Source organism: Medicago sativa, chromosome 6, assembly GCF_051527215.1.
Source record: "Medicago sativa cultivar Bolivia chromosome 6, Bolivia_mono, whole genome shotgun sequence".
NCBI classification, from domain to species: Eukaryota; Viridiplantae; Streptophyta; class Magnoliopsida; order Fabales; family Fabaceae; genus Medicago; species Medicago sativa.
The window spans coordinates 64,069,092-64,090,685 of NC_140754.1; the positions used below are offsets into that span (position 1 = coordinate 64,069,092).

The 21,594-nt window shown below is 34.2% G+C and overlaps 1 protein-coding gene and 1 pseudogene across 1 annotated transcript; both read right to left on the reverse strand.

Moving 5' to 3' along the window:
- Window positions 1-1,986: 1,986 nt before the first annotated feature.
- LOC146916270 (F-box/kelch-repeat protein At3g06240-like) lies at window positions 1,987-5,010 on the reverse strand. Its single transcript, XM_085718413.1, has 3 exons — window positions 4,686-5,010; window positions 3,079-4,462; window positions 1,987-2,447 (listed from the first exon to the last, which is right to left on the reverse strand). The coding sequence occupies exons 2-3, from the start codon at window positions 4,458-4,460 to the stop codon at window positions 2,384-2,386; spliced, it is 1,446 nt and encodes a 481-aa protein (XP_085574539.1). The 5' UTR covers window positions 4,461-4,462; window positions 4,686-5,010; the 3' UTR covers window positions 1,987-2,383.
- Window positions 5,011-19,393: 14,383 nt separating this feature from the next.
- Window positions 19,394-21,209, reverse strand: LOC146916271 (uncharacterized; annotated as a pseudogene).
- Window positions 21,210-21,594: the final 385 nt, after the last annotated feature.

Sequence of the window (21,594 nt, forward strand, 5' to 3'; positions counted from 1 at the left end):
CATTCGCATCACTAATGTTAATAATAAAATTAGACAAACACGCCCAAAGATCTTGTTTAGCCGTCGTATCACAAGGTGCATAAACATTAGCAATTATAAATTCTTAGCCAGTAAGGATCACCTTCCCTTTGATAATCAAGACATGTCTGAAATTTAAAGTACACCACACCTCCACCAATGAAGAATCCCAAATATTCCCTTTGTAGTTATATATTAACGAAGAGTAATCAATTCATATTTCTTTCATATTACATGCACACAAGTTTTATTACAAATTTCTTAACGTATATCTTAACCGTATTGTATCCTAACTTTTAAAAAATTTGTGCATTCACATATTTGTATTGTATCGTATCCGCACACATGTACTAGGTAGCCGAGTTTCGTAGTTGAAAATTAAAGCAACATGTAACTTTTTTGTTTTTATAAACAATGGTAAAAATTGATTTTGGTTAAATTGATTTTAATTAAAGTAAATTTAAGCTAAAATAATTTGAACTAGTGACTTGAATAATGAATTTGAGAGTAAAAATTACATTTGCCAACACGTGCTACATTTTTGGCAAAGTCGTTCAATATTGCTTCTATTTCTTTGCTTGGGTTGCATTCTGTAATCCAAATGATAATGGTTTTAATTTGTCACTACTCGTGATGGTCCTATGCTAATTCAGTTGCCAAATTCATAACGTCACAAACATAAACTAGTAAATGAATCACTAAATACAAATGAAAATATAGAGAGAGATGTGAATTAGAGATTTGAGTTGAATTCTCATTACTATTTATTTATTTACGGTACAATAGTACAATAGCAGTTTTCCTTAAACCCTTATGCGATGGTGGCGCACAGACGATGACACCAAAACTTGGCGGCACATAGACAACCTCACACTTGGCAAAACCGTCATGAGCAGCGCTTCGGAGACACATGACTTCCAATACTGAATATGAATGAGAGAAAGATATTGCCAAATTGGCCTTGTGCAAATCTAAGTTGTTGTGGATTCTTATAAATTAAAATGGAGATGGCTATTTCCTTCTCAAATCAGAATTTATATGTTCTCCAAAATCTGCATGATGAACTTCTCCTTGAAAGCACTTTAAGTGCCATCAATTCAGTCTTAAGATCAGAGAAAAGTTAATTTAGAATTCGTTGAAGTAATGGAAAAGCCAATCTGATGTAATGCGATTATTAAAATCAGCTGAAATAGGGTGAACAATTGGACAAGTTTATTTTTACCAAATCAATAATGTAAATAAATATTAGTATATAGTAATTAGGTCTGATATAAATCTGTTAAAACGTAAAAAGAAATGTATGAGGTCATTCAAAATAGAAAGATACAAATACATAGTGTGAAATGAATATACAAAGGCAAGTACAAACATGTTTAGTGTTGATGCCTCATGAGATAAGTTGCACGTTTGTTAGTGCAACAAAGGGTCAGAGTTCTGGGAGATAATTGGTATGAATGCACAGCTTGGTCATGTTGTCCAATTAGATTTCACATATTTTTGGTAACCAAGCATATTCACGCAACCAAGCATATGATATCACACTAACATATTATAGACATCAGTTAGAAAAATATGATACTATGCTCTATTATTGTGCAGAATATTGTTTAGAAAAAATTTAGTAGTAATATAGTATTATCAGTTAGAAAAAATTTAGTAACGAGTATCATATTAAACACTAAAGAACAGTTCATCAATTTTTGACTGGTTAAAATCAAACATATATGCCATTGTCTCTTTGAATAAACAACAAACAAATTGTAAACATGTCATGGGAGAAAACAAAAGAAACAATGTAGTTTTCGCTCTTCTGTCCCTTTTTTCCGAGACAGACAAGGAAAAACAAGATACTTGAGATATAATTTGGAAACCATCAATCAACAAGGTAATGTTTTGCAGTGCCCCTTATAATTCAATGAGTGTGTTTCTTCAAGTGAGGTATACACTATCTATTACTCCAAAACCAAGTAAAGCCCCAACTTCATCAGATAATGATGGTTTTGGTTTTGTACGAATCAAATAGTCACTTTCATTATTCTCAACAACATTATCCTTATCCTTTAAATAAGTACTATTATTCCATATTCTGAAATGACATAATATTTATGCGTCTTCTTGAGAACCTGCTTTCTGTAATTCTAGAAGGATTTCCCTAAGATCATCACCATAAACATTGTTTTCAAAAGTTAAGGACACTCTAAAATCTAAAAATCTAAATTGAATCACCAAAATCACTCATAAATGCGAAAACAAACATACTCTTCTTGAGAAACACATTTTCATCGAATTCTTCACCGTCGGATGAAGTGGAAGATATATTTATCAAGTAAACATAAGATAATGAAGAATCCGTGTTTGTCAAGTCTCAAACAATCTGTTGAGACAACGAGATAACTACTTTTTCTTCCCGCAATTTAAACTTTCCACACCTATATAAAAGAAAACAATATTAGGGAACGATGACTAAGTAATGTTAGCTAAAATTGCAATTTGTAGGGGAATGGAATAAGCTTAATTTACTAATTGGTAGCTAAGGAATATTCGAAAATTGACATTACGTCCATTTTTCCTCCTCCATCAACATAGAAATAAATTTACATGCAGTTACTAACTAAAATTGTCCCCACATAAATTTATTTCCATTAATTGTCAGTGTCAAGATGTGGTTAAAGGCCGTAGTTATTATTAGATAACGAAAAAGAACTAAAATTATAACATAAATAACCACCACACACACACACACACACACACACACACACACACACACACACACACACACACACACACACACACACATATATATATATATATATATATCAGTTGTAAAAGCAAATGATTGAGTTTTACCCCAAAAAAAAAAAAAAAAAGAGCAAATGATTGAGGAAATGCCATAAGCTTAAGTGAGAAAACCTATGTCTAACAAGCCTTCCTTTCTCCAAATATAATGCCATTGAATACACGTTTTATAATGAAAATTAATTACTATGATTTTTATGGGAGCGTCAACCATCAAATTCAATTGCCGAATCAGAAAAATTAAGTTATAAATTAGATTCTTACCTTGAGTGGATATTCAACACCTCAATATTGTCTCCTTTCATGGCATCCTTCAATGAGATTAGACTTGGAATATGTGGAATTACTTCAAAATATCCTGAAGAATACCCATGAATTCGAAAACCCTTGACTCCATATTTATTAGGCTCATAGTAAGTAAACCAATCATATGAATGATGTAACAATACGGCAGCACCCTCTTCAAAGTGTTTTACCGGAAAACACAAAGCATGACGCCACGTCGGTAAAGGATTGTACAAAGTATCAATGTGGTAAACCTTAGTCCATGATTCTCCAATGCCATATTCATTCATAACCCACATTGTAACATATTCGAAGAAATTTGAGTCACAAATGTATAGAAATCCCTTTAATTCTCCCATGCTAACATGTATGTTACCAGACAAATTGCCATATTTATCAATTTGGTCCTGGACATAACTATCAATAGCAAACACAACTGGGGGAGAGGGAAATGATTGCAACCTCTCACTTTCAAAACAAAAACACAATATAGACATTTCCCTTCCCTCAAATCTGATCCAATGAAGTGCACCATTCACACAAGTGGGATTCATAAGACATGAAAATGAAATTTGAGGATCCACATTGATATTTCTCCATGTTGGTGTTCCGAGTGTGTGTATCTCAACAAGGAACACACGCTCAAAGTCCGAGGAATTGATACGTATAACACTTCTCCTCCAAATATGTATTACCTTATATTCATTAGTTTTAGGATAGAAACCAAAACCAGCTTCTTGTCCTATTACACGAGCCGTGTCACTCGGCATACGAACCGTAGTAGCTTCAGGAAGTCTTATGAATTCCCCCGTGAATGGGTTGCAGATCACTATAGGGTTTCCAGTAGTTGGTTCAGACAAACATAGCAAGCCATTACAGGAATTCACAATATTAAACTTATCACGATCTGGGTTGCCAGCAATATAAGGGTGCTTGGATTTATTCTTTATCTTGTCACTTTTGACATCACCACGAAGAGGAAGCCTGAATATAGGCTCAAGCTTCACATGATTGTTGCTTCCATTCTCAAACTTTTCAGGATCGCACTCAAGAAGGTAGAGGGTTCTTGACACTTGTCTATAGTATCTTGCTCGAATCATGAGACTAATTGGTGATTGCTCAAAGTGTAATTTAGCAAAATGTGGTTCTGAAATCATTCCTTTCCAAATTTTGCACACACATTTACAAATGAGAAGAGACTTGATGGGAAGTTGAAGCAGAACGTGGGCGGTGAGGTGGGATGGAAGAATATCAAAATAATGGAAACATTCATGACTTTCCGCCTCCTTAACTTTCCCTTTTGCTTTATTGCATCTTCGGCCAGCCCTATCAGGGGTAATTGAACCCTTTTTTCTTTTCATGGCTACACCAAATTTCAAAAAGGAACATAAACAAAAGAAGTAAATCAAAACACACAAAGGGATTCATATTTGATATAGTTACCATAGAGGCCAAACGAGAAACTAAAAGGAAAATGCATTCGATTCATATTAAAGACTAAGACTAACTACAAGCTAAATGTAAAAAAAGAAGATAATTATTGAGAAAGAAAATCGGAAAAGTGATAAAAGAAAAGATCTAAGTACCTTGGGTCGAAATTGAAGACCTACAAAAGGATGGGAGTGTGCGTTGGTAAAGAAAGATTGGGAGCGTTGGTTGGCTAAAGCAAATAAGAGGGCTAGGGTTTACTAGTTGAGAATGACAAACGCTTCAATTTTTATTTATTTTTTGGTACAAGACTGACTTATCAATTTGTGATAAAGTGAATTTTACGATTTCTCACCTAAATTAGTTATTTATCTTTTTATCCAGTTAACTTTTTAACTTTTTGTTTTATTTCCCTATGGTTATGTTTGGTAACCCAAATAAGCTAGCTTATAGCTTGTTGGACTAGCTTATAAGCTTGTTTTTGTAGAATGAGACGTGTTTGGTAAAAAGCTATTTTCATTAGCTTATAGCGTTTTTTGAGAAGCTAATTTAAGTAGCTTTTGAGCTTTTAGCTTATATCTTTTTATATTTTCTTCCAATTTTAACCTTTTAACAATTTAGTTTAATTTAATTTTAATTAAAAAAAACTACCCATAACTGCCCACGTTAGCATCATGGTATGGCTTTTCCATTTTCTTGTTCACATTCTTTTTTACATGCTCTTAATTCAATGATAAACAATTTTATATAAAATTTACGATAAATAGTGATGCAAGTTTAGTTAAGTAAAATTCATGAAAAGAAAGTGTTGTTAAATAAAAATTGTCAATTGAATTAATAAATACATTTATCATTTGGGAGATGAAAATATTTTGAAATAAATTTAAACAATTAAAAAGAAATAAAAAGAAATACATTAAGTAATAAAAATTGTGTATATAAATTAAAAAAAACACAAACAATGCCCTTTTACGTCATTTTATACTTATCAGCTACTTCAACAGCTAATTTTACCAAACACTTTTTATTTTAACAAACTAACTTTTCAGCTATAAGCTATCAGCTATCAGTCATTAGCTATAAGTTAGCTTATCAGCTATCAGCTATCTTATCAGCTATCAGCTAACTTATAGCTTCTTTTTACCAAACACACCCTGAAGCTTTTCTTAGAATTTTTAGTGTTAAGTCCACACTTTTAGTCTTGTTTTTAATTCGAGTTATGTGTATGCTTTAGATCTTTTAATGTATTTTTGTAGTAATATTTAGAATATTATAAGAATCAGTGTCAAACAAGTTGAGATCTTCTCCATTTACTACAATAAAAGGCAACATCGATTACTATATTTTGTGTATAAATGTCTAATTAATGTCATATATTTAAGAAATATGGGCATTTATATTTACACTAAATCAATAGTAATGGATATTGAATTATTGATATTTAGTGTAGCAACCGGAGAGAATCTCAACTTCTCACAAATATGAATTAAATATAAATTTTTAAGCATAAAAAACAAAAAAATTGTTAAAAAATTCACATTTTTTTGATGATATATTGTTATAATATTATTAAAACTTGTACAAAATTTCATTCCAAATTTTGAATGATTGAAATTCATTCCAGCTTTCTCCCTTTCCAGATTGTCTTCTCCGCCGTCAGATCCGAGATGATTTCATGGTTCTTTTTTCGGTAGATCCTGCAGCCTTTGGTTTTGTCGTCGGTCATGTTTCGTTCTGGTTCGAGTTTGCTGCGCTGGTGGCGCCATCACCTGTATCTCGATGGGTGTGTATTTTTGGAGCTCCAGATCTGCACCGGAGCAATTTTGTTTTTTTGTTTGGTTATTTCTGTATCGTTTTCTTTTTGTAATGTTTGTTTTTATGTTCTGTCGAGGGACTAGGTGGCAATAGTCATGGCTTTCACGGTGGTTTGATTTCATAAACCCGTAAGGGTAAGGTTTTATTAACCCAAAGGGTGGTTTGGTTACCAACGCATTGGACTCATCCCTCGATATGGGTTCAACGCGTTTGAAATCGGCTGTGTTGGTGGTTCTATGCTTGATTCTCTGATATTTCAGGTTTGTTGAGATCTGCAGGTCTCAATACAATAGGTTTGTCTTCACTCCGGTACCGGCTTCTTATCCGTCTCAGTTCATGGGTTGTTTTCGGATAGTTACGCTTGAAAGAGCATACGCCTGCTGCTTTGCTCAGGGGGCTGATGGTACGTGGATCTTGATACCGTGTTGGCGGTCGATCCATTCACCAATTTCTAATCCTTTATGATCCATACAAAATGCTCACTTTTTGTATTTTTTTTGTAACTTTGTTTCGTACCTGTAAGCGGGTACGCTGAGTTGCGCCCATAAGAAGTGTTTGTTTTGTTAGGATTGTTTAGGACTGTTTGTATTATCACAATGTATTCCCGCTTGAGTTGTTGTACCTGGGTCAGGTCTAATGTCCTCCCAGTCTCTGTATCTGTTTATTTTTATTTAATATATTTCTCTTTTGACTAAAAAAAAGTCGGAGCTGAACTGTGTAGAAATTGTTCCAACACAGAATTTATTTACACGTAAAGGATTCTAACATACGAGAAGGAGATTTTTTTCTTTTTTGACCCAAAGGAGAAGGATAAAATTACTACTAGTCTTTCAAAAAAAAAAAAATTACTACTAGTAAAAGTGGTAATAAGGGTCATTATTTTATCCCTAAAAAAAAGGGTCATTATTTTACAACTATTCAATGAGAAATTTGATCTATATCATTGAGTGTTAAAAAGTCATACACTTACCACACTTTGGCGGTGGATTTTAGGGTGAGGGTTCATTAAGTCCCGGTGAAGCACCCAAAAACTCATTATTAAATTGAATCAATGGTCGAGATTAATAAAAACAAGAATATATATTCCTTTCCACACACAATCCTACCCTTATCTCTTCCATTTGCATCATTTTCAATTCACCACCACAATATGCATATGCTTTCTAAAAATAGGAACCCGTTTTTTTTTTTTTTTAAAGAAGGAACCCGTGTTGTTAATCAATAAAATTTGGCCACACCATGGTGCAATTGAACAAAGATTATAGTTGCCTTTATGCTTTTATTGTTTTTATTATGATTGGGTTAAATAGCCATGGTAGAATACAGGTTTAAATTTGACCAGCAACTTCTATTAAATTTCCATTACCACCGTGATAAAAGAAAATGCAATCAATTTGAATGAATGTTTGACGATTAAATGACTGACCTTTACACTATAATTTTGTTTGAATGCTGCTCTTTACCCAACAGTTTTTGCTCATTCCCAATTGATTTGATCATGTTGCCCCTGCGTGAGTTAAGTCACGCTGCGTGAGTTAAGTCACGCTGCGTGAGTTAACTCACGCTAGTGTAATTAACAAAATTCAAATTTAATAAGCAATTTTAATCTAGAAGGAATGTATTCAAATTTTAATAAGCAAATTTATTCAATGCATTACATAAGAAAAGAATGTATAAAAACATCCTACTTTATTGCAAGGCATTGCATTTAATTATCTTCTTCGTCGCTTAACTCAATTGGGTTGTCCTCGACAGTCCCTAGGATACCTGCTTTTGGTTGATGACCGAAATAACATGTCCTTCCACTCCTCCTCAGCCTTGAATGGTTGTACACCGACACCTTCAAATCACTTTTTTTAACGGAACCATCGCATTCGATTCCGTGTCATTTCACAGTCGATTTTTCTTTATTATTCTCACCCTCCTTTTTTAATTGAGCAGCATCGCTTTGTTTCTGAGACATATCTACAGAATGCAAATGTCGGATAAGGAAGAGGACGAGGGAGTGAGAAGGAGATAATGTGAGAAATGGTGAAGGTTGGAAGAATATTTATAGGGGAAATGCAAGTCTAGGTTGTATCTAACCATTATGGTGGGTCAAAAACGTGTAAAAAAATGTGGTAAACCATCTGACCACCGTCCAAACCGTCCAAAAAACGTGACAAATGTGTTGGTGCAGCAGTTGAACGTGAGTTAACTCACGCAAAGAATTTGTACTAGCTGGACTTAACAAACGCTGTGTGAGTTAAGTCACGTTGCGTGCTGTTATATGGCCAGGCAGAACCTCATTTCCTCATTTCCAATCTCAAATCTCTCTCAAATTACCCAAATCCAAAATTCTTTCAACTTCAAATCAAACAACACTCCAATAACAAGAACAAGTAAGTTTTCACTTAAATTATGTTGGTAATGTAGATTTTTTCACTTAAATTACAATTTTTTAGGTTTAGTGTTTTGGTAAAATTTTGATTTTTTTTGCAAGAAATGATACAATGTTACATGTAAATGACTTATAGTGCTTAATTGTTTAGATGTTTAGAGGTTTGCATGTTTATGTTAGATTTTTTACACTTAGATTAGATTTTTTTTATAAATTTTGATATTTTTGCCAAGAAATGATACAATGTTACATGTAAATCACTTATATTGCTTAATTGTTTAGAGGTTTGCATGTTTATGTTGTAGTTATCATTTTTAGGGTTTATGTATAATTTGCGCTCCAAATGTTTGATGAAATGTTTGAATGAGTTTTTCATTGATTGTTTTTAATTTCTTATTGTGTAGATTTGAAGCAATGGACGATATGTTCGACGTTCATGCATAATTCACGGTGGAGAACCTCAGAGGTTGAAGGTTCGGCACCTTGGTGTCACATTAAGAGGTATCAAGGATCAACTGAATGAATTCAACCAAGGAGTCAACCTCGGAGACACAATGAGGGTGGAATACGTTTGGTATAAACATCCAACGCTCGATGATGGGAGAATATCATTCAGTTGGGTGGAATTAATGAACGACGATAACGTGAGAAGCATGTTTTGGGAGCACAACATGTTCCAGTGGATAGATATGCGTGTAACGTTGCTGAGATCAACTGAAGATATTATCAACAGTCTGATTCCGCCAGAAGATCGTGATTAGATAGGGATCGTGATTAGGTAGGGAATGCACCTTCCAACTACAACAATTGTCTTACCCTGAAATGGGAATTCAAACTTGAAGGTGAGAAAAACACAAGAATGGGGGTTGAATTGTGTTAGTTTTTTCTTCGTTTTCTGCTAAGCTGAAAACACTGATCAGAAGCAGAGAGTTCTGCTTCTAAAATAGGGTTTCTCAAATTATATTATATTACCAGCTAAAAGGTACAATAATCTGAGTGGTTAGTTACTTTTATAGCCTAAATTCTAAGCTGGATGTTCCCAGAATCGTGCGGAATAAGGGCCCAAAGTTGTTGGATCGTAGTCAATTTGTTAAGAGAATTCTGGAAGGACAGTTGCTTTTCTGACATATAAAACATCATAAAAACACATGTAAATGATCTTTTTACCCTCAGCGGTAGTTAACTACCGCTGGATTGATCTGGTGGTAGTTAACTACCACGGTATACCAACAACACAGCTTAAAAAAAATTTTAAAAAAAAGCTCCAGCGGTAGTTAACTACCGTGGAGCATGAAAACTAATTTTTTTTCCTTTTACTTTAGAATCATTGTGAGATGGGTTTTGTTTTAATTGTTGGTTGAAATTGATCTAATTAGATGAGTCGTGCTATTCTATTCAAAGAGAAAAAGAAAAAGAGGTTGAATTTGACATTGAAAGTGATGAAAACACAAGCGAAGAGGATACAAGCGATGATGAGAGAGATTCAAATTCAAAAAATGGTTTTCCTTGGTCATGGAATGGGGTTATTGTTAAGGAACATGGCATCCATGAAAATAGAGAGAAAAGCTTACAAAGCTATTGTATTGATGATAGTTGAAAAGATACAAAAATGAAAGAGATGGGTACAAATGAGTCAACTTATGACTTATATAGTGACTAAACTAGTACCCTAACTAACTCTAAAATGAGTATAACTATCTATATTTCGACAGCCTCCCTCAAACTCAAGGTAAAAGAACTCTTACCTTGAGTTTGAATTACAAAGCTAACACCAAATAGAAGAAAAAAAAATGTGATCAATACAAATCTTCCAATCATAAGAGAAAGCTTCCCAAACAGAGGTTTGCTCTTCAATCTTCATACAAGGAACGTTGAAAGATAATGAGTTTCAACCAAATATTCTATGCAATTGATGTTGCCACTTGCATAATGAAATCAAAACAATCAGTAACACAAAGATATCATCAAACAACCTGCAGTCCAACTACTAACCAAAACAACTTTCCAGTAGATGTATAACCTCAATAATACTTCAAATGTATAGGAGCAAAACAAACTTCCAGCAAGTATGAATAACTACTATAGAACAGGTGTAGGCAAGGCAAATATAGCACTCACAAACTACAAAAACCAACATCACTAGCAGAACCTTGTGCTACTAAAACCCAAAAAATTTCTGAACTCAGGCAGTGAACTAATCAAAGAGCATACAGCAAAATGCTTAACCATTAAGCAGAAGCCAAAACTGGAGGCTTAACCACTTAACAAAAGCTACCATCAATAAAGCCAACAAAGGGCAAAATGCTTAACCACCATAGGGCAGAAGCTAACATCAACAAGCCATAAGGCAAAGGCTTAACCACCAAGCAGAAACTATACTCAAAGTTTAACCACTTGACAGAAGCACACCAACAAGAAATGCTTAACCATTAAGCAGAAGCCACAACTCAAGGCTTAACCACTTAACAGAAGCTACATAAATGCTTAACCATCTATGACAGAAGCATCATGCTTAACCATCACAGACAGAAGCTCAAACAAAACCAATAATGGTTCAATAACATTGAAACAATGAACTGAATAAACTCACAAAATCATATACCAACTCTGCATGGTAGTAACCATGCTGCAATGAATCCTTACTTTCCTATTCCACAACACCTAAACTTCACCATCGTTCAACCATTAGACAAAGCTAAAATGTGTCCACAAAGCAGAAAGTTGCAATCCAGCAAACCATAAACCTTCAAAGAAAAACATTGTTGAGAAGCAAACACCAAATTTGCACAACTTGACCAAAATAAGCCAATTCCCATGCTACAGTATCCCTTATGTTACCAATCTTCCACTTGTTGTTAATTCCCAACTATATCTTCAAGGAAAAATTTTCACAACAACCTAGAGACAAACCAAAGAACTTATATAACGATCCAGGAATGAGGCAACGCATCAAAGGCTTCCAACTAAGAGCCCAACTTTGTCTTCACAATATCCATAATTGTAGACAAACAAGAAAAGGAACACAATGTAGTAGTACTTGAATCAATACAACCATCAATGAAACCCGACCCAAAATCATCTTCAATCTTGTGGAGAAACCAAGTGTGTATATAAAATTCAATCTAGATACAAACTCAGTAAATAAACCATGGAACTTGACACCAAACAACATCAACCAATTACTTGTAGAACCAACTTTGATCAATCTCACAACAATTTAGGAGCAAGAAAATGATCAAGAACTTAACTCCAATTGATCAGCAACATAGCTAACAATGAAACCTCCATTGAGTGCATTATGAGCATAGCAAAACCAAATAAGTAGGCAACAATAATTCCATACTAGAATGTAGAATAAACTGGAAAAAAAGTCACATAAGATGATTGCAAGTTGAACCTTTAAAAACTCTTTGCAGTTACACTTATCCAAAGCAAAGTTGAACCAAAACACAATAATGTTCACAAACTCCCCTCAAGATGACAACTATGCAGGAACTTCACCAATCTATTTTCAATGAAGACTTTTAGCAAACACCTTGTGAGCACAGTACTCAAAGGCTGCAAGAATCAAAGTACACTTAGAATCTCAAGGCATGTAAAGAACTCCTCAGAACTGAATTCAAGATCTCAGTCGAAACATCAAGCAATGCAACAAAATTTGAAATATCAGAGGAAGATGGAATCAAACAAAAATTAGGGAAAAATGAGATTAGAATTCTGAAATCCTAGAATTTGGGATTAAGAAGACGATAAGAACAAAAACACGATGAAAACAGAATCGCAAAACAGGATTGGAAATGAGAAATCGCAGGTGATGGATACGAATTATAAAACAAAATCGATCACTAAAAATTTATGGGGAAAATGACAAGAACAAGTTCTAACAGAATCGGCATCGAAAACGCGAGACTCGCAAAACAGAATGGAAGAAAGAATCGCAACAATATACTGACAAGAATCTCATGCTTTGGAGATTTGAATGATGAAGAAGATAATCTAGATAATCACGAAAACTAAAATGAATGAACAGTGATAATCGATGCAAACGCCAATTATGTGATCAGAGAAGCACAATTGAACAAAGAAAAAGAAAACAAGTGAAACCGAATTAAAGTGAGAAAATATATGAAATCGAAGAGGAGAAAATTAGATTTTCTCTAGAAAATGCAGCGGAAAAAATCTTCAAGGTGGATACCAATCATGCTCTGATACCATGTTAAGGAACATGGCATCCATGGAAATAGAGAGAAAAGCTTACAAAGCTATTGTATTGATGATAGTTGAAAAGATACAAAAATGAAAGAGGGGTACAAATGAGTCAACTTGTGCCTTATATAGTGACTAAACTAGTACCCTAACTAACTCTAAAATGAGTATAACTATCTATATTTCGACAGTTATGAATTTAGATGGATCAGAAAAGGGTAAAAATGGAATTGAAGCATCATGTAGCAGTTCTCCAAATTACGGTGTTGTTGTTGGTGTATATGAATATAATTTAGAATTGTTGGTGGATAAAGGTTTAGAACATGTTAATGGAAATCATGGAAAACAAAGATTAAGTTTACTAATCCAAGAAAGCCTCAAAAGCCACCTTTGCCTCCTAGAGGTTCATCTTTGGATGCTGGATTGCACGTGATCATAAGTATGTGAAGGAATTAGCTGAGCTTGCATTGAGGAAGCGTGCGAGGATTAAGAAAATGAATGCAGTAAAAAAAATCAGTTTTCATGCTCCACGGTAGTTACCTACCGCTGGAGCTTTATTATTTTTTTTTTTTTTAAGCTTTACATGTGAACGGTAGTTAACTACCGTCGGACAAAACCAGTGGTAGTTAACTACTGTTGGGGGCAAAAACGTCATTTACATGTGTTATTATGAAGTATTTTATGTCAAAAAAGTAATTTTCTTCTGGAAGAGCTGCATTTCGACGCATGACGGGCATCAGCTTGTGTGACGGTCAGTCCATCAGGCTGTTGTTGACTTGATACCCTGAACTGTTGAATTGGTGGTGAAGGCTATGAGCATGACGGCCTTCACAAGTGATTTTTCAAAAAATTTCTTCCGTTTTTGCTTCTAACACTCAAGTACTTGTAACATGAACAAAACACCAGCAGTAACCGTGCAAGACACAATAACTGACTCTAAAACAAATGAAAACTAAGTTATTTAGACAATGTATTTTGTGTGTTATCATTACACCAGTGGTGTGAAAAAAAAGTGTAACACAGGTTTGGTTTTTTCCTAGAAAAGATTATGATTTTGAAATATACATCGTGTCATCAGGTTTTTTTTTTTTGAAACATTCTCAATATTAGAACTTATTTCTGCTATTACCAAGATAGTTCAAGTTACTTGCAGCTATCTAATTAACAAAGGTGTTATGTTACTTCTATGTCATCCTAGTAGTATTTGGAATTCCATAATCACATGAATCTTTTTACAAATGACTAGTTTGTTGTGGCTCATATTCTCTTTTTTTATAAGTTCTTTCAAACTTTTGATGTTCTTTAATGTTATTGAACTATAAAATCTGAGTTGCTACTGTTTGAAGTCTAAGTTTAAGAATTGAATCATTTATAGTTAATGTTAATTTGTTCCAGATAACTTCAACCTTGAAGGCCAAAATAGTAAAAAAAAAAAAAAATAGTTATTATAAATTCATTCATCATATAATAAGTGAACTTGGTTAGGGAGGGTGGAAAGACCAAAATATTAAGGAAGAAATATGATAGCTTGGGTTCATAAATGAAGTTATATTAATTCCTAGAATTAGTTGGTCACCAATTACAATTATTGGTGTGGCATATATCCTGTAGCTGACCTCACTTTCATGATTGGTCCACCTGAAGGTTTGTGCCGCCAGATACATTCTCACTTACTGTTTTTTTTAACCTGCTAAAATATTCATAAATAACGCCGATGCCAGCACAAGACGTCCAAGCGAGCAAAAAGGGCAACTCAGTACAATAGAGGCTGCCAATACAAAAACGTACAAAACAAACACGGTCACCGCAACAAAACTGGGGCAAAACAGAAAACTAACAAACCCAAAAAACCAAAAATCTGCTACCCAAAAACTGAGAAACAGAGAACAAAAAACAAGCCAAAACCCCACACATACTGAGTCTAAATAACCCCGGCAACCCCCCCCCCCCCCCCCCCCCCCCCCACAGCAGAGAAGCAGAAACTGAACGCAGAAGCCAGCCAAACGCAGCAGACCCTAAAACCAAACAGCTGCAGCAGAAACTGCACTCTACGTGGATACATGAAGGACATCTGTGCCATGTATTTTCTATATTAGAGGGTACCTGAAGGTTAGTCCATTCACATACATGAAGCACTTTTGCATATTGTGGAACGTATAAAAGCTGATGATTCAAATTTTGAATTTTCATGAATATGATCAAAAGATTTTATCCTTGCCCTCAGTTTTTCATTATTAATAGTTATATATCTTAGCATTTATCTATCCTTAATTATCTAAATCATTTCCTCTACATTTCAATAACTTAAAGAGAACAAAAAAAATACAACATATGTCACCTCAACTTCAGTTTCTCATCCTAAAGGGGACCAATCTACAATCTATTTCTACGTCATCTTTAAAAATAGCAGCATCGGCCTTGCTAGCCAAGAATTGTTTCAATTTCACGTGCAAAAATAAATAAATACAACTAACAGAATAAAATGAAATTGGGGCATAATCCATGAGAATACAGTGCTATCGTATAGGCATGATTAGCAACAAAGTAATGTATGTGATAGCAGCAATAGATCAGATTTAACACAATATACTTTGAACCAATCCCAATAGTCCATGAGAATACAATACTATCATATAGGCATAATTAGCAACAAAGCCCTGTAAAGTTCACATGTTGGGGCCATTGGAGTATGTGAATCCTTTTTGTTCAGCAGCAACTTTAGCTCAAACCGCCGTAGCAAGTAGAAAAGTAGTCACAAAATTTGTTTAGTGAAGTAGTAAGAGTTACTGAGGTTGGAAATTAAAGCACAATGACAATGTTATATAGAAAAATGGAAGTGATGTCACCGACCAAACCTCGAGAAAAATCTACATGTCTAGCTTAATAACTGTGTGATCTTTTCGACCCTGAGAATAACTGTGGGATGTAAATGTGAGATTAAAGACATCCTATAATGGCCACAAAGTAAGCCCCTTTGTCCCGAATGGTACTTTTCCATGCCTTGGAATACGTTGCATGAACCAACCATTGATTATTTATCATGATTATACCAAATTAAAAGGCCTAATAGGACTATACTTAGAGGAAGTTTTCTTTTGATCATGCAGAACAAGTCTAACTTCAATCACTGTATATATTGGATTCTAATAATTCATGAAAGAAACACAAATTACAAGCTACCAAAATAAAAGAACAAAGAAGAAGAATATATAGTAAAAGAAGCCACAACATACTCTACACACAAATTGCAGAAACTCAAATGAAAACAGAGTCAGTCATACATAACAAAACCTCAAAAATCACAACAACAAGATTCTTCTGCATTAGGAACAATTCTTCTGCAACACATTTCTTTAAAGAGACTCAAGGCTTCATTGACCATTTTAATCTTACAGAATCCATCAGATTTCCAATTCTATTTCTACCACAATATTTTATGGTGATTTGATTTCCAAAACATGAAAGTTAAAATTGTCTAAGCTTGAAGATATGAAATTTCATATATGTTTTTTGCTCCACAATCAAAATCTCTTCCACTATCTTTTCAAGATTTTAATATGAAAATGGAAAACAGAAACACTGAGCTTCAATCTATGAAACTTCAAATCAATTTTAAAATTTAAAAACTAAAACCAAACAAAATATATTCAACCTCAACAAATTACAAATAGATGCTTTGGCACAAGAAACTAGATATATTTTTGTGACGAGATGAAGCGTAATCTCCCTTCAACAATAAAATTTATTTTACGTACTCACATATGCAAACAAATAAGTCACCACAAAGCTCAATACCTTGTAATAAGCTAGAAGATGCAAAAGTTTACATAAAGGTCAAGAAAAAGAAAATATCTGCACATAAAGTTTACATAAAGTTTATATGATCTGTCCCTTTCCATACGTACTTTATAATCCACTAATTAGCTTTTTTTTTTTTGTGATATTCATAGGTTGTTTGATGCCTTTCCCCTGCATCTATAAAAATAAGGTGACAGTTTTCATAGTTGTGACATTATTTGTAAGGGTCTTTTCGATCAATATATGACTGAGTCACTGACATTTTAAACACCTTTCTATTACAAGGCACATATAATTAGTAATCATATCGACATTTTTGTTCACATCCCTTTTTTATTCAAATAAAATTGAGGATGGATTATACAACTTGAAATTTTAACTGAAACAGGTTCTCAATCCATGATCTGCGTAATTCATTATAAATGACAAAAACTAGCAGATTGTATGGGAGCACTGTACAGTTTCTGTTAAAGCTGTATTGTTTGTTTAATTATGTTCTTAATTAGAAATCTTTCCTTAAAGTTCTTCACTCTTTCAAAAGTACATGTAAAGTTACATGTTCTTTAATTTCAAGGAGTCAACACAAAAACATATGCAAGATGTTTGTATTATTCTTACTGTTGAAGTTGGTTATGAAGTTGTTTGTAGTATGTTGTTAGTCCCACATCGCTCAGGTCCCGGGCTGTCGATTGTATAAATATGCTTGAGTTCCCTCCTCCTTTGAGCTGGCTTTTGGGATGAGATCCAAGCTTATTTATCATGGTATCAGAGCCAGGTTAAGGATTGCGATGTCCAGGTTAAGGATTGCGATGTGGGAATTGGACCCAGGCCCACGCTAGCTAACAACATACTACGTGGGACTAACAACATACTACAAACAACTTCATAACCAACTTCAACACCCACCCTCACGCCTAGCGTGATCGCTCAGGTTCCTGGGCTGTCGATTGTATAAATATGCTTGAGTTCCCTCCTCCTTTGAGCTAGCTTTTGGGATGAGACCTTTGAGCTAGCTTTTGGGATGAGATGCTTGAGTTCCCTCCTCCTTTGAGCTAGCTTTTGGGATGAGATCCAAGCTTATTTAACACTTACAGGTTCCCGGGCTGTCGATTGTTAGTCCCACGTAGTATGTTGTTAGTCCCACATCGCTCAGGTTCCCGGGCTGTCGATTGTATAAGTATAAATATGCTTGAGTTACCTCCTCCTTTGAGCTAGCTTTTGGGATGAGATGCTTGAGTTCCCTCCTCCTTTGAGCTAGCTTTTGGGATGAGATCCAAGCTTATTTAACACTTACAGGTTCCCGGGCTGTCGATTGTATAAATATGACAGGTTCCCGGGCTGTCGATTGTTAGTCCCACGTAGTATGTTGTTAGTCCCACATCGCTCAGGTTCCCGGACTGTCGATTATATAAATATGCTTGAGTTCCCTCCTCCTTTGAGCTAGCTTTTGGGATGAGATGCTTGAGTTCCCTCCTCCTTTGAGCTAGCTTTTGGGATGAGATCCAAGCTTATTTAACACTTACAGGTTCCCGGGCTGTCGATTGTATAAATATGCTTGAGTTTCGATTGTATGATTGTATGCTTGAGTTTCGATTGTATAAATATGCTTGAGTTCCCTCCTCCTTTGAGCTAGCTTTTGGGATGAGATCCAAGCTTATTTAACACTTACAATGCTGCTTACAAAAGGAAGGTTAAAGGTCGTGGCGCTATGTGGATGATGCATACAGGTTCACATTCAAATTTCGGAACCCACTCGAGAAAGTATGAGAAATCTCATATGTGGACGATACTTACATGTTGATTATCTCTCATAAGATTCAAATATATCAAATGCTTGAGTTCCCTCCTCCTTTGAGCTAGCTTTTGGGATGAGATCCAAGCTTATTTAACACTTACAATGCTGCTTACAAAAGGAAGGTTAAAGGTCGTGGCGCTATGTGGATGATGCATACAGGTTCACATTCAAATTTTGAAACCCACTCGAGAAAGTATGAGAAATCTCATATGTGGACGATACTTACATGTTGATTATCTCTCATAAGATTCAAATATATCAAATATACAGTTTTTATCTGTCTAATAATGCCTCATTTTACATGAGGTCCAAGGCTATACAATGCAACTGAGCAGATGAACAACAATTACAAATATACTTATGCATGACAAGACCAGAACATCAAGAATAAAGAACATAATATAACAGACTTTAACAAAAGAATCAACAACAATATGCGATAATATAAGAGAGGGGTTGACATATTGTTGTTAAAATACAGAAAATAAAAAAAATAAAAAGGTTCTACAAGTACAATCTATAATTGTCGTAAATAGAATCAGGTACATGATCTTGTTCCTTGTACTCATACATTATCCCTTTTCTGCCATTGTCAAAGACAATCACAGAGCTGAGAGAATTGGAAAGAACAAGACTTTTAGATAATGTGCTTTTATTTTTTGATGGAAAACTTGTTGAAAATGAGATAAAGCTTAATAGTCTTTATAAAATAGTTGATTGACAACCGTGGTCAAGTCAAGTGAGATTTCTCAAAGTCACTTTTTATTTCTTCTTTAACTAAGGGCAACTACAGAACCCATATCCACCTTAAGTTCATAACCAAAAAGTCAGATCTCAACTGCAGCAAATTGTAAGATTAATGAAAGAAAATAAATCATAACTGAATCAACCATTAACACCATCATAGTATCGAAGAAATGAACATTACAACACATGACATTTATTAAAATTACAGTGATAATGAGACCATCGAAAAAATCCAGCCTTTGCAAAATAAATAAATGAATATATCATAATGATTGTATGCTTGACATTAAAATTCAAAATAAGCAATTAAATAATGAGCATTTATCTTACCCAGATTAAATCTTACAATAGACCTCTAGCAATCATTTCACGAAGAATTTTCTTTGCCTTTTCTTTCTCATCCTTATGAAAGAGAGCGCGGATAAAAGTTTCATAAGTTACGACATTAGGAATAATACCATTGTCCTCCATTTTAGATAACAAGGCCTCTGCTTCATCAAACAAGCCCTCTTTACAAACTCCATTAATCATAATAGTATACGTTCGGATATTTAGATTATAACCCTTCATCAAAAGATCCTGGAAAACATCTTGTGCATTCTTTAGTCGTCCTCCTTTGAATGCCTTGGTCTTTAATTTTCTTGACTAACGCAATAGCCTTGTCAACATGACGATTTTTGCACAAACCATCAATTAGAGAATTGTAAGTTACCATATTAGGAGCAATTCCTCTGCAATGCATTTCATTAAAGAGACTCATGGCTTCATTAACCATTTTAATCTTACAGAATCCATTAATCATGATACTATAGCTATGAACATTAGGAGTCATTCCCATTCTAGAAATAATGCTTAACACATGTTTGGCCTTATACACTTCATTAACTAGGCAAATACCATCCATTAATGAATTGTAGGTAACAACATTTGGTATCACACCTTCTATCATCATCACAGCTATCACACTTTTAGCTTCTTTCATCTTTCCTTCCTTACATAGAGCATCAACCAATATGCTAAAAGTATAAACATCCGGGTTGTTATTTTTGAATACCATCTCATGGAACATACCAAAGGCTTTTTTCAATTGACCAATAATGCAAAATCCATAGATTAGAGAATTGAAAGTGACAACGGTAGGAGAAATTCTCTTTGTAATCATTTCGGAATATAATTCATAGGCATCATTTACAAGTTTATCTTTACACAAACCATCGATGATTGTGCTATACATTACTACATCAGGGTTGACCAATTTTCCTTCAATTCGTCTTAACATTTGCAAGGCAGCTCTTGTTTTCCCCATTTTACACAAGCCATTGATCAAAGTACCATAACTAACATGGTTCAAGTGAAATCCAAGTGCAATCACATGGTCTTGAAAATGTAGAGCTTCCTTGACTTTACCGTTAAGACACATACCTTTGACAAGTGTATTGAAGGTTATAGTTGTGGGGTGATGACCTAATTTGAGAATCTTAGCAAATACGGAAAAAGCAAAAGTCGTTTCCCCTAAGTGACAGTAACAATTAATCACAATGTTGAAAGTAGCAATATCAGGCATAATTCCGTGGAATTCCAAATGGTGAGAAAGGGAAATAGCAGTGAGATAATGGTTGTTGTTAGACTTAACAATGGAACCTAAAATCTTGTTAAATTCAACAATAGATGGGGTGGGACGCATATGAAGCATTCGATGGAATGAAGAAACATCATCGTTAACATCAAAATCAGTGGATTTAGAAATGAATGGATGAAGAGATTGAGAGAAAGAAGCCCTAATCATCGAAGATGAGTGTGATTGAAATGGAATGAGAAAATTGTGAGAGTAAGAAACGAACCTCTTGTTCAACATTGAAGTAAACAACATTGCTGGATGACTAATTAAATAAGAAAGGAGAACGCTTCAGTATAAAATCACGTTGATTTGTTTTGATGTAATTTGTTTCTCCTCATCTGCGTTGATGGATTTGTATTTGGTAAAGTGTTTTTTGGGAAGAGTATCGTAATTATAAAATCCTTTTGAATTTTTTTTGTCCTTTTTATAAAACATTTTTAATATTTTCAATTACACTTCCTCTTTTTCAAAATACGTATATCTTTCGATTAATATTATAAGGAAAATTTACATCGTAAGTTCATTCAATAAATAATGTATGTGGTAGATAATATAGAACACGTACATCATTTGTTTAATTAACCTAAACAATATGTTTTTGCTTATAATAGTGACCGGAAGATATATCGTATTTTTGCAATGTATATTACTCAGATGACTTATTTTATCCATACCTTTTAACCAATGTTGTGTCTGTTTTAAGTCATA